Here is a 13,078-nt window from a genome sequence, read left to right on the forward strand (position 1 = left end):
AAAAGAAAAAAGTATCACATTGTACAAATGCAGTATTTTAGTAAAAATTAACATTTCAAAAAGATTCATCTTTAAACAATGAAACAACAACTGATGCATAACATATTAGTATATAGTATAAACTTTATATACAGAATATAAATTACATTAATATCAGTCTGCAGGTGAGGCTGTAGGCAGGATGTTTTGGTTGTCGTTGATGTTTACCCAAGTCTGAAAAACTAATGCAAAAGTAGTACTGGTGGTTATTTTATTTGTGTAAATAAACTAAACCTAAACCTCACTTTTCGCCAAGTGCTTACTAGTGAGAATAAAGACACTAACTGAAGACTAAAAATCCAGAATTTAATCCATATCTTTGTTATAATTTAGATTCTAACTGTACATTTTTTCGTCATGATATCCAACCTTGTCCTCAAATCTGGACCTGCAAAGCCAGGACTGACATTAAGGAGTAGAGATGGGACTGATCGGATCCAGTAACGGTATCAGGGGCAGATACTGAAGTATAAACTCATTGGCTATCAGACCAACGATGCCGCATCCACATGCCAATCTAGATTTCATATGCATGTTTTTATCAACTGCTAATATTGTGCTATGAGATGGAAACTAAGAGTCTGACAAAGAGTTTCAGTGTCACTTATATTTACACAATTATAGACAATATCAGCTATATACAGCAGAGAGGTCATCAAATGTAACAGGCCGCTCACTAATGGTTAAAAACTATAACCAACATAAACCACCATGTTCCTGAACAGACACACACAAACACTGACTCCAAGTAGCATACGCTAATACTAATACCACATACAAGCCAGCAAAGTAGAGGCTAAACATGAAAACTAAAACAAACTGGGGCCTGGCTGACTGGATACCGGGGGGTTAAGCTGGCACACTGGAGACTTTGGGACTCGCAATAACACTCCCTCCTGTGCCTTCTTCACCTCTTAAATAAAATGGAACAAAATATTAAATGTGTTTAGTCTAGTATTTAAGTACAGTGTTAAAACAACAACAAGGTTTCCCCAAATGATGGCAATCAGTTTTATTTTTATTTTTTCAATAAACGCAAAAAATGCACAATGTCAATTAAACTTTGTTCGGGAGTAGGTCCCTGTGTGCCACGGAGCAGATTGGTTTAGCCACTATAAGTAACTGTTAACTATGTTTGTAAGACAACATGTAGTGTGATGTTATACTGTGTTGAAATAATTAAACCAGTTCAGTCCTTGCTGGTAGTTCTGGACACATTCAGATTCATTACCACTTTTTATGTTAGCATTTAAGAGCTGGCTGTTAAAATATGTATATTTAAAATGAAATTAATATCATAAACGTGCAAACAATGCACTATTGGCTCTGAGTTTTTTCCAGTCACTCCGTATAGATTTATTTCCATCTGGTGAAGAAAGTAAAATGTTTAGTCTCAGCCGCACAGAATGTGACAGTAAACACTATTTATACTGAAAACAAAAATGTTGATGGTGTGGACGCTACCCAGTCCTGAATGGGTCCACCTTTGCAAACCTGTTTACGTCCCTGACATCCCTGCAGTAACCTCACAACCAGCAATTATTATTTATTATGTATTATTCTAATCATTTATATAATATGAATCTTGTGTGGTAAACAAAACACTGCTTTTGGGTATAGCTTAGATGTAATTGTTACTTAAATAATATATATTTATATTCATATTTCATACACTGACCTCTTTGCTTTTCCTTCATGCTCCTCTCCTTGTTTTCTTACAAGGTGCAAAACCTGTCAAAAACAGGAAAGAAAGAGAAATGGTTTTGTAGTAGAAATGAATGAGAAATGACCATACATTGTCAGTATTCATGTAGATAAAGTATAGAGTGCTACAGGGATTTTTCTATTCGTGCAAACGCAATGTTAGGACTACATAACTACAACATGGTTGCATGACTTCAACGTCAACACTAAACATCCAACTTGTAATTAATGGACCAGTGTTAGGATTTAGTGGCATCTAGAGATGAAGTTGCAGATAAACTAACTGAACACTGTTCGCATCGTCATTTAATGACCTGGAAATGAGAACAAGCTGTCAAGTGTGTAGATAGGAACAGCTCATCATAAGGTAACAAAAACACAACAATTCCCATATTCAAGTGATTATACACTAATGAAAACATATCTATTATTATTATATTCCATTTCTGCCAATATATCCTCCTAAATGTTACACACTGGACTTAAAATCCTTTAATTAAAATCTACAATCACAACCATCTAACCAAAAACCCACTGAGTCGAAGGAACCGGAGGCTAAGATACTGCTACTACTATAGCTTTTGGTACATTATGGAGGAGGCCTGAAAATATACTGGAACCCATAACAATGTCTTTTATTACTGTTTTACATGATAGGGCTGCCACTTTAAAGTTTGAACACTTAATTTATCTGAATTAATGAAACCCACTCCACGTACCCGGCCCATAAAATATATTTTGTTGTTACGGTTAAAATGTGTTTATGGTCTGTTTGTGTGTGAGTGGAGGTGTTTGATGAAAGCTAGTGAAGGACTATCTCACGTGTGTAGATGAAGTATGAAGTGAGCATCAGCAGCAACAGCAGCACATCCAGAGAGAGACCAGAGCAATGGTCTGCACAGATGTGAGATCTGCACAAGAAAACAAGACATCAAATAATACATCCAAAAATAACCCCATCAACACCTAGCATTAACATTCAGAGCTGGTTGTGTTGAGGGATTTTACAAATGATTAACTGTTTGTAGTGAGAGGTATTTCCCCATTGTCATTTAGTTCTGTTTCTAAACTAGATTTAGGCCTGAAGGTTTAAAATAACAAACATGCTTACTTACCAAAGGCGTCATTAGAAACAATAGCTGGTTGTGTTACAGGTGGTGATGAGGTTGCAGAGGGAATTGTTGACACTGAAAACAAACAGAAATGTATTTTAGTTGTGCCTGCAAACAACAACATATTTACAAGGTTTGAATTGTCAAACTAAGAAGGAGGAAATAAATTAGGTATTTAAGAAAAAACCAACAGGAGTGCCAGACAGCAGCATTATAAACATATTATTCCTAATTTTAGGGCTCAACAATAAGGATTGCCCACAAATAACACTCCTCTTGGGTAACTCACTGGCCCGATCGGACAAGTGGGGAAAAATCTGAACTGAACTGCATTTTTCTAGAGCTGATGGAAGTAACTAAAGAGTGAGCCATCTCACTTCCTTCTGGTCTCTGTTGAGAGTTGCACATTCTCAATTGGGCAAGTAGTGAGAAAGTTGTGGAGGGTCAAGAAAACGTTTAGGAGTTTAGTTGGGTGGTGTTAGAGGATGTGGGCGAATCGAGGTGAGGCAAGGTGGGATAGAATTACGTTGTTTTTCAAAGGCGTGTAGTTGAGTTAAAACTCAGGAAAAGCAGCTGGAGGAAACTACAGTCTCCGGTGGAGTGATTAAACCGCATACCGCTGACCAAACAAAAAAATGAGGGAAACGTCATTCATTCATTACAACCAGGGGTGGAAAGAGTACCAAAAAATCCACTCAAGTAAAAGTACTGTTACCTTGATGAAATTTTACTTAAGTAAAAGTACTGGTGTAAAATCTACTCGAGTAAAAGTAAAAAAGTAGTTCATTTAAAATGTACTCTCTCCCCATACAATAAAAAAAAAAGTACAAGAACATACACAAAGCTCAAACTCACATTTTTTATTAAAGAAACGACTAGATCACAGATACAGTTACAGTTCCTCCTTAATTACTCAATGAACTTGCTATTTACTTTGAGCAGGAGCTGGTCTTCAAGTAGAGCTCATTCTAGCTGGGTTTGCAGTGAACAGCAGTCCAGCACAGCTGAAGATGCGTTCACAAGCAGCAGAAGCAGGCAGGCCAGTGTTGAGTTTGAGAGAGAGCTTTTTGGATGAGAGGAAAAGAGTTCAGTAGGTCCATTTTGTCTGAGACACAGGCAAGGAACCCATCTAGCTCACTTGTGCCTTTTGACCTTTGGACTTCAGTGATGAGAATAAATCGTCCTCATCTGAAATCACAATCACAAAGCACACTCATAATGTTGCCATTACAAAAACCAAAACATTCTCTACACTCATGTAGACAGGCTCATTATTCTGTTGCATGTATGATATTGGACCAAGCCTTCTTAAAGGTTGAAGTGCTAAAGAAGTGGAGACTCCTCTTCTTCAAACTGTGTGTGAGGTGACCAGCATCTACAGTAGGTGATACACTGACTATATGTAGTTTATACATCCCCGGCCCACCAATAATCCAAATGATACCTTTAATAATAAGTGATGAAAATCATACCTGCTTCTATGACGTTTGCTTTCTCAGTCCAAGTGGTCTTGAATTTTGGCAGAAGGATGGCTGCAGCTATCAGTTCAGGGTCTCCCATCATCCCACCTGAATGGCTCTGACTAATGGTAGGCACAACCTGCAGGATACTTCCAGTCGTCCGAGTTTTGCTGCTAACTGGAAGATCACTGGCAGCAGCCATCCCGTGTGTGTGTTCGTCTCTGACTGAAGGATGTTTAAGGCCTTCGTCACAGGCTTCATCACTGTGCAGTACTGGGTCAAGAAGGCGATTTCAGCCGGACTCAGCCTATATGACATAAAGCAATGCTTGTGCTGGTTGGAAGCAGAGTTTTTGTAGGTGGATAGCTGCGTCTCTTTCGGGATACAAAGTTTACATTGCATGATGAAATTGTTGTCATTAGCAGAATTGAACTCAAAGAAGTCCTTTAAGTTTGTCCAGGGATTGGCCTCACGTTCTCCGTGCGTCTCTCTGTGTCCCAAATTCAACCCTTCTCCATCGATACTCTTGTCTCCATCCGTCTCCATCATCTTTTAGCTAGCTCCTCTGTGGCACCAACGTCTCGATGTTTCTGACCTTCTGGCGCTGCAGTTGTCCAGAGCCAATCAGATGGACCGTTACTGGCGCGCAGACGCAGTGCAAGTTCATCTATTTATTTTTACTTTGTAACGGAAGCTATTTAGAATGTAGTGAAGTAAATTACTTCCAACAATATGTACTTAAGTAAAAGTAAAATTACTGAATTTAAAAATTACTCAAAAAGTACAAGTACACAAAATAACTACTCAATTACAGTAACGAGAGTAAATGTAACTTGTTACTTTCCACCCCTGATTACAACCACCTGTGGGAAAAAGTCGGCGTCTTGGCCAAACAAAGGGAAGGCAGCAGGTCAGGACGTGAGATACGAGAGGACGCCACTGCTGAGAATAAATGAATAAATATGATTATTTAATATTGAATATTTGATTTTGATGTGACCCCTGAGTTTATTAATGTTAAGAACAATTTGAAATGTTTAGTCACATCATCAGCCTAATTTGCTTAATCTATGGTTTACTTTGTTACTTCATTAACTCTTGTGAATGATAACGTGAGTCTAATTAAGAATTAGTTAAATTAGTAGACATTTTTAAATGTGTAATTTATTTAAATAAGCGATTTTGTTTAAATGAGAGAATTAAGTAAAAAGTGTACATCAGAATTAAGAAATCTTTAATTTATTAAAAGAAGTGATTTTGTTGCATAATTGAATTATATGGAAAATAATTGCATTTTTGGTACATTTCTGTTTCTTTTAAGGTTAGCAACCTATCTATCTATCTATCTATCTATCTATCTATCTATCTATCTATCTATCTATCTATCTATCTATCTATCTATCTACAAGAGATCTGTTGCATAATTAAACAAATGTTTCGATGAAGACTGAAAATAAAAACAGACAAGAAGATTGAGTTGTCCCTTTGCAACTTTAAGAGAGATCCAGGCTATTTTCAAGTTTGGGCAGGAGCTGAGGCAAAACCTAGGGAGAACTTGACAGCGTGTCAAGTAAAAAATGACGCTTTGCAGATGTAGACAACTTGATTGCGATATGCAATACATGTTCCCCAAGGGTTCCAAGAGGGAGGGAAATGTTCTGCAAGTTTCAACAGAACAAATCTTATAATTGATGAGTATTTATTAAAGGAAACAAAACATTTTGATAGCTGTGAGGAGTAGGGATGACCTTTTGTAAAAATAAAGTATTGAACAGAGTAGTATAACCTTGTGTAATGATTAGGGGATCAAAAGAATTGTCAAATAAAAAGGTAATGACTTTAAAAGGGCTTCATTTATCTCAGTTTACCCAATAAACAACCAGAAGGAGGCAGCAGCATTTGACCACTCACCTACAGTCATCAAGAATCTGTGGAAGAATGTGTTACTGCGTCTTCTGTCAGTGCTTTCTGCTCCACACCAGTATGTCCCACTGTCGTCTGCTGTTACTTCTCTCACTGTTATGGTGATATTTCTCTTCTCTTTGTCTTCCTTCATGGAAAACTTTGTGTTCTTCTTTTGCTGTGTAGTGATCAGTGGTTGACATATAGATGGATCTTCCCCTTACAGATGAATTTCTTTATCGGAGGATCATTTTTATATTCACACCAGTATGTAAAATTCTGTCCAATAGTTGGAGACTTTGTGAATGTCCTAATATCTGTAGACAGACAGCATTGACTGTATTTAACAACATATTTCAGAGAGACCTCAGTTATATGTGTGAGTGAATCAAACCTAGAAGTGTCAGATGTGTGCTGCTCACCTTCAACCTTCAGTTGGATTTTTCTGAGTCCAGTTCGGTAATTTCCTTCATTCACTCCACACCAGTAGAGACCAGCATCATGTGAGGACACATTACTGATGGACACACTGAATCCTCTGTTGGTTCCTGTGAGAGTGAATGTCCCGTTTGACTTTACAGAAGATCTCGTTGATAAAATCTCCTCACAAGTGAATTTATTCTCTGCAGATAAACTTGACACTGGACCTGTGTTTGTTTCCTGGATAATCACATGTGATGGTGGTTTTAGCCGTTCTGTACGCAGTTTGAAGAAATCCCTGGCAGCCATCTTTCTTTGCAGAGGAAAAGAAAAAGGAAAATATGTGAAATCTGTTCATTATGTGGAATTTTATTTCCAAAGTCTGGGAAGAAATGTCTGTTTTTGAGATAGTTTGCTTGTGTAATACCTCAGTTCTTTTTAATCTATCACCAAACTACAGGCAGGCTTTATTTCTGAAATGTGACACACTACGCAGCCTCAATGCCACGACTCCCACAGTTGTTGCTGCTTGTTGCATTTTTTAAAAATCATTTAAAAAATATTCTGGGAGGGAAAGTTCTAGCTCTTTAACATAGTTACACAATGAATTAGCAAAGGACATTGAGAGAGAGAGAGAGAGAGAGAGAGAGAGAGAGAGAGAGTAATACAAAACAATTCTTACCAGCTTTCACTTTAACTTTAACTTCGTCTGATGAGTTCTGTCCTTGATAAAATTCACACTTGTAATCCCCAAAGTTCTCCTGTTGAAGTTGTTTGATGGCCACTTTGAGGTCTTTTATTTTTTTGTATCATGATACAGAGAATATCTGCCTTTGTTACTCCTTTTGAGTACTTCCTATTTCTGAATTGTTGGGAGGAACTACATCGATTATTTGGTATGTTTCACTTGCTTTATATTTGACAGTAGAATTCAACCCATCCGTCTCTGCATCCCTTCACTTCAGTTAAGGCCTCACAGCCTGTAGATCAAAGAAAAAAGTTTTTGTGAATATGACCGATATCAATAAAACACACACTGTCTGGATCAAACACTTAATTAATCACAGATTTGATTGATTTTTATTTATTTATTCAGGTAATTTCTGAGAAAGATCTGGAAAAGCCTCCGTTCCTAAAATCTTAGTATAGATCTTATAAAATTAGTGCCGTCAAACGATTATAATATTTAATCGCGCATTAATCGCATATAATATCATAGTTAACTCACAATTAATTGCACATTTTTATCTATTCTAAATGTCCCTTGATTTCTTTTTGTCGAGGGGGCGGAGAATTCCCATCAGCTGTGTGTTTGGCCATCGAGTGGTATTTCAGACTGGACGTGCTGCGATGATAGCTCAGTTCACAACCACAGAACACACAGATCACTTTGGTCTTATCAATGAAACCATTTGGAAACTTTTTAAAAGTAAACTTTCCATTCAGAATATTATTGGCATCCATTTCGGGCGTCTCGCCCCGCCATCCATTCAAAACGTAACGTCTACTACTCTTCAACAAGTGTGTGCGGCGTGCCTGTTGTTTTGTTTCCGGTCTAGCTAGATCCGGTGTGGTGTTGTGTAGTGTTTTTGTAACGTTACTAGTTGTTGCAACAGCATGTGAAAAAACTACAAAGTGTGCTAGGCCAAAAAGAACGTTAATCTCACGATAAAAAAATGTACGCCGTTAATAACGCGTTTAACTGACTGCACTATATAAAATACATTTATAATATTATTTTTACATTTCTGACTCAACTGAGATGTCTCTACTGCACCGATGTTACTACCTGTAAATTATATATGAGCCTATTTAAAGGCCGAGTAATGCAAAATAAATAAACAAATAAAACTTAAATAAAAAAGGTGATATATCATCAAACTGCCAGAATCTTAAAAATTACAGTGATATGAATTTTGTTCGTCTGCCCAACCCTCCTTTATATTACAACCCATAAATGTTACCGCCTGTCCACCATAAAAGGTTTTGTGTTATTTCTTTACAGAATATGTTGAAAAAAGATTTTTAGAGTCAACGCAGTAACATTAATTCATCTGTAATATAAGTTATCAGGTATTAATAATTTGTTTACCTGCCATCAGTGAGAGGAGGAGCAGAAAGATCTTCATCATGTTGGTCTTGCTGCTCCTTGGTCAGAATATTAAACTCTAGCTGGTTATTTCACTTCTACAGTCGGTCGGTCTGAAGCGTTTCTTGAATGTCTGTTGTATGTTACCTAAACACTGGTCCTTCCCCTTTATTTTTATACTCCTTCCTCATTATACATTCCTTCTCTAAATAACAGTTACGAGGAAATGAGTGGTGAGTTACGTATGTGAGTAATAAGTTAATTCTGTCTACATATACCGTCTATAAATGTAAAAACAAGTTAATGGGAGAATAAATGGAAGAACTTAATTTTATTAATACATAAAGGAGAAGTTGGGATTTGAACGGTGTTAATATCAGCAGACATTGTTCTTTAAAGCCAGAAGCTACTAAAAGTTTATAACAGAGACATATAGGAACTGAAAACAGTTGTGATGACTCTACATATGACTTAAATGATAATAATAAAATGATAGTAATCATGATACACCCCACCCACTGTCTACAGGTTGTTTTACAGTCTTGCATCATCAAACTTAAACTATATAAAGCAAACAGGATGTGAATCATATTAAATTCCCTTCACAATGCAAATTACCAGGAGAAATGCTCACTAATGAGGTGGAACCTTACACTTAGCTTTCCATATGTCACACTTTAATCAAGAAACCTGCACTGACCATTAAATCGTTCACATGAAAATCTTTGTAAATCAAGATTGTTGTTAAACTGGATGCCACCAAATATCTACAGCAGGGGTCGTCAGATGCTTTGTCCGAGGGTCAGAGTTATTCTAAAGGGTCAGACTTTCAAATGAAAAAATGAAATCAAGTTAGGCCTAATTAATTTAATTTAATATTTTCACTTTGAATGTTATTTATAAATGTTAATATTATTATTTGTTATTGTGTTGTCCTTGTGGCACTCATTTCTTTTGCTAGTTTGTTTTGTGATGAATGTTGTTGCTTATTACATTTTTATATCATGCTTCAGTTGTGGGCGGCTGTCGCCGGAGTCAGAGCAGGTTGTCCATTATTTGGAAGGTTGTTCCATCCATCCATTGTATGAGCTGATATTGTAGAGAAAACATGTTGTGAAAAATATATTGTCAGTGAACATTTTACTGATCTGTATCAGCATTTTGCTACTTGGCAGAAATGTTAACATTTCCTCATGATGAGTACTTTAAAGGTCAAATTTTAAGACATCTGTTCATTTGCATGTCCCTTAAATAATGTCATATTTTCTGGTTTATATGTAGTCACATGTACAAGTACAATTAGTTATATCAGTGATAGAATGAAGACAACCACTCCAAGCAAGGTAAACCTTTTTAATATCACTATATGAACTATTTTTGTTAATCAAATACAGTGTTATTTAAAATCCAAAAGAAAAAAGTGACACATTGTACAAATGCAGTATTTTAGTAAAAAAGGAACATTTCAAAAGATTTGTTTTTACACAATAAAACAACAACTGATGCATAACATATTGCACATAGAATAAACTGTATATACAGAATATAAATTACATTAGTATCAGTCTGCGGGTGATGTTTGGTATCAATGTTTAAAAACTGTTGACGTACTGACTGGTTATTACTTTAATCTAAAATGTTTATATTTGATTTACAATATTCTTGTAGCATTCAGTATTTGAGATTAAAGGGATCCATTAAAACAGATAAATACATGGCACGACTGTAATTTGTGTAAATAAACTGACTTTACTCGTGATAATATAAGATAAATCAAGAGTGTTAACATTTTTGGTTTCAGGGTTAAATCCATGTTTTTTCCAAATAGTCTTTAATTCAAAACCACGAGTCCTCAAACTTTACATTTTCATATTCCTGTAATTGTATCTAACCTTACCCTCAATATGGACCAGTTCAACCAGGACCGACACATTCATGTTACTTCAGGGCCCAGAGTAATGTAATTTCTAAAGTCTGTGTATTGTTTGAATATTAAAACACAAATCCCATCACAAATGAACGAGGTGAAAACTGCCAGGACCTTCCTCAGTTGACAGTAGAATAGAACGGGTCTGCAGAAGATCTGGATGGGTGGTTGACCGTTGAGTAGGTGGGATGTTGATCACCGTCCCTCACAGTAAAATATGTGTCACCACCAACGTCACCAGAGCTGCTCTGAAAGTTGATGTTGGAGTGATGATGTGGGGCAGAAGAGGGGTTTGTGGGAAAGTTGGCAGTGACATAAATAGTTTTAAGTGCAGTTCCTGAGTCTGGCTTCTGGGAGCTCCTGTATCTCCTCATAGGTACGATCCTTTCAGAGCAAAACACAGGATGAATAGTTCATATGCATCAATAATCCTAACAATAAGCATTAACCATACAGTTTAACATCATCTGGTTTGCCCCCAAAACTAATAATTGCTCTTTAAACCTTTTGTTTGTCTCCCCCTTCTGGCAGTGAGAGTAATTACACACAAACACAAGAAGACTTCTTCCACAGTGTGTTACAGTCAGTGCTCAATACAAAATCCAACTGATATCAAACTGTCTTCGTCTGTCATTGAGATAGACGTCGTAGGTTGAAGTAAATTACAAAGCATTGGTTGAAGACTTTTTAAATTAAAACTAACATACATTTTTGATGCTTGTGGCATCCTGCATCTATGTGTCCGTTTCCAATTACAGACATTTACATAAATATATAAACTTACCTCTTTGTTGTTCTTTGCTTCTCCGTTTCTTGTGGTTTGTGAACACAGTCCTGACAGAGAAAAAATGAGAAAACAGAAGAACAATCAGGATCTACTGACCAGGGAAGAACCAACACAGTTACACCTGCTAATGTTTGTTTTTAAAGCCTTTATGATTTAACTATAGTATACACACAGTTCTTGGGGCTTTTTTAGGGATTGTTGTGGCCTAAAATGCCTGATTCCACATCAGATTTGAGACATTGCGATGCCTGTTGTGTTTTTTTTTTGCAATGATATTGTGAGAGAAAGTGAAAAATTAGAAAAATGGTTATGATTTTTTTGCTGTGAATTTAATTAAAAATGTAAAGCTTATTCCGGTGAGAATAAAATCTCACAGTTTGAAGGGTAAATGTGAGACGTTCGTGTTGCACATGTCTGCGTGGTCTGAATCCTCACAACTACAAACGAGAACGTGAGTTTGGTGACGTATGGCTCAATGTTTTGTGCAGGAAACTACAATGATTGGTCAAATTTGTTTAAAAAGTTACAGTGACAGGACAATTAATTGGTTTATTGTTGTGACTGCAACTTCTCCGAGGGGGCTGGTAAGTGTGTATCCTGAATGTGTGTTAATGTGTGTGTTTGATATTGTGCAAACTGGAAATCTCTTACCTTTGTAGAAAAAAAGCACAATGAGCAACAGCGCCAGCACAACGACACAGATGACCACAACAATGGTGACAGTTAACACAGAGCTACCTGCAAGAGAGAAAAGCACACAACAAAAGGACGATTATAAACTTATTTAAACAACTATTAACACAAAATCAATAACCGTAACATCTTCCTGCCCCTCTGCCTCTGCTGCAACAGCTCTCAGAAAACACTCTCACCACCACTCTCAGCAGGTGCAACGGTTGATTGGGTTGAAGCAACCGACAATGTAGCAACAGGATGATCTGATGTTGATGAAGTAATAGAGGGTGTCGATGTGGTTGGAGACACTGAAAATAGATTTAACAGATTGCAGTGAAGTGTAGAAAATAAGAAATATAATTTGGGTAAAATCTGGTAAAGAAAATCCATAAAAAAAGAAAGAAAATGCCATCATGAACCTGGTAATCAAATTGTCAGGTTTACATATAAACAGGAGTCAGATTACATCCAAACAATAAAATAATGTGACCACTCACCTACAGTCAACAAGCATCTGTGGAAGAATGTGTTACTGCGTCTTGTGTCAGTGCTTTCTGCTCCACACCAGTATGTCCCACTGTCGTCTGCTGTTACTTCTCTCACCGTTATGGTTACATTTCTCTTTAATCCGTCTTCCTTCATGGAAAACTTTCCGTTGTTCATGTTGCGCTGTGCAGTGTTTACTAGAGGGTGGACATATAGATGGATCTTCTCCCTTACAGATGAATTTCTTTTATCAGAGCACCATTTGGATATTCACACCAGTATGTAAAATTCTGTCCAATAGTTGGAGACCTTGTGAATGTCGTAATATCTGTAGACAGACAGCATTGACTGTATTTAACAACATATTTCAGAGAGACCTCAGTTACACTACTCACAAAAAGTTAGGGATATTCAGCTTTCGGATGAAATTTCAGAATGTGTTCAGAAAAATGCACTATAAGCTTTCCAGGTGATCTT

General features: G+C 36.8%; 1 protein-coding gene and 3 long non-coding RNA genes across 5 annotated transcripts; all 4 read right to left on the reverse strand.

Moving 5' to 3' along the window:
* Positions 1–928: 928 nt before the first annotated feature.
* Positions 929–2,624, reverse strand: LOC127351283 (uncharacterized). Its single transcript, XR_007880844.1, has 3 exons — positions 2,566–2,624; positions 1,718–1,770; positions 929–952 (listed from the first exon to the last, which is right to left on the reverse strand). It is a non-coding gene; the product is annotated as an uncharacterized LOC127351283 (long non-coding RNA).
* Positions 2,625–6,428, reverse strand: LOC127351273 (uncharacterized). Its single transcript, XR_007880830.1, has 3 exons — positions 6,227–6,428; positions 2,859–2,930; positions 2,625–2,654 (listed from the first exon to the last, which is right to left on the reverse strand). It is a non-coding gene; the product is annotated as an uncharacterized LOC127351273 (long non-coding RNA).
* A 6-nt stretch (positions 6,429–6,434) lies between these two features.
* Positions 6,435–8,935, reverse strand: LOC127351272 (uncharacterized). 2 transcript variants are annotated; one of them, XR_007880829.1, is made up of 4 exons: positions 8,730–8,935; positions 6,865–6,950; positions 6,640–6,765; positions 6,435–6,534 (listed from the first exon to the last, which is right to left on the reverse strand). It is a non-coding gene; the product is annotated as an uncharacterized LOC127351272 (long non-coding RNA). The 2 variants fall into 2 exon arrangements; XR_007880828.1 differs by having other exon boundaries at positions 6,865–6,946; positions 8,730–8,933.
* Positions 8,936–10,311: 1,376 nt separating this feature from the next.
* LOC127351266 (CMRF35-like molecule 6) lies at positions 10,312–12,799 on the reverse strand. Its single transcript, XM_051378612.1, has 5 exons — positions 12,613–12,799; positions 12,313–12,423; positions 12,092–12,178; positions 11,438–11,487; positions 10,312–11,037 (listed from the first exon to the last, which is right to left on the reverse strand). Exons 1-5 carry the CDS (start codon positions 12,776–12,778, stop codon positions 10,978–10,980), a joined length of 474 nt encoding a protein of 157 aa, XP_051234572.1. The 5' UTR covers positions 12,779–12,799; the 3' UTR covers positions 10,312–10,977.
* Positions 12,800–13,078: the final 279 nt, after the last annotated feature.

Source organism: Dicentrarchus labrax, unplaced genomic scaffold (assembly GCF_905237075.1).
Source record: "Dicentrarchus labrax unplaced genomic scaffold, dlabrax2021, whole genome shotgun sequence".
Classification (NCBI taxonomy): Eukaryota; Metazoa; Chordata; class Actinopteri; family Moronidae; genus Dicentrarchus; species Dicentrarchus labrax.

Excerpts from the sequence above, each read along its gene's own strand:
- LOC127351266 (XM_051378612.1), bottom strand. The coding sequence starts at position 12,778 with ATGAACAACGGAAAGTTTTCCATGAAGGAAGACGGATTAAAGAGAAAT. Across the intron at positions 12,179-12,312 it reads TGCACCTGCTGAGAGTGGTG|GTAGCTCTGTGTTAACTGTC; the intron begins GTGAGAGTGTTT and ends TCTCTCTTGCAG. Across the intron at positions 11,488-12,091 it reads TGTGCTTTTTTTCTACAAAG|GACTGTGTTCACAAACCACA; the intron begins GTAAGAGATTTC and ends TTTCTCTGTCAG.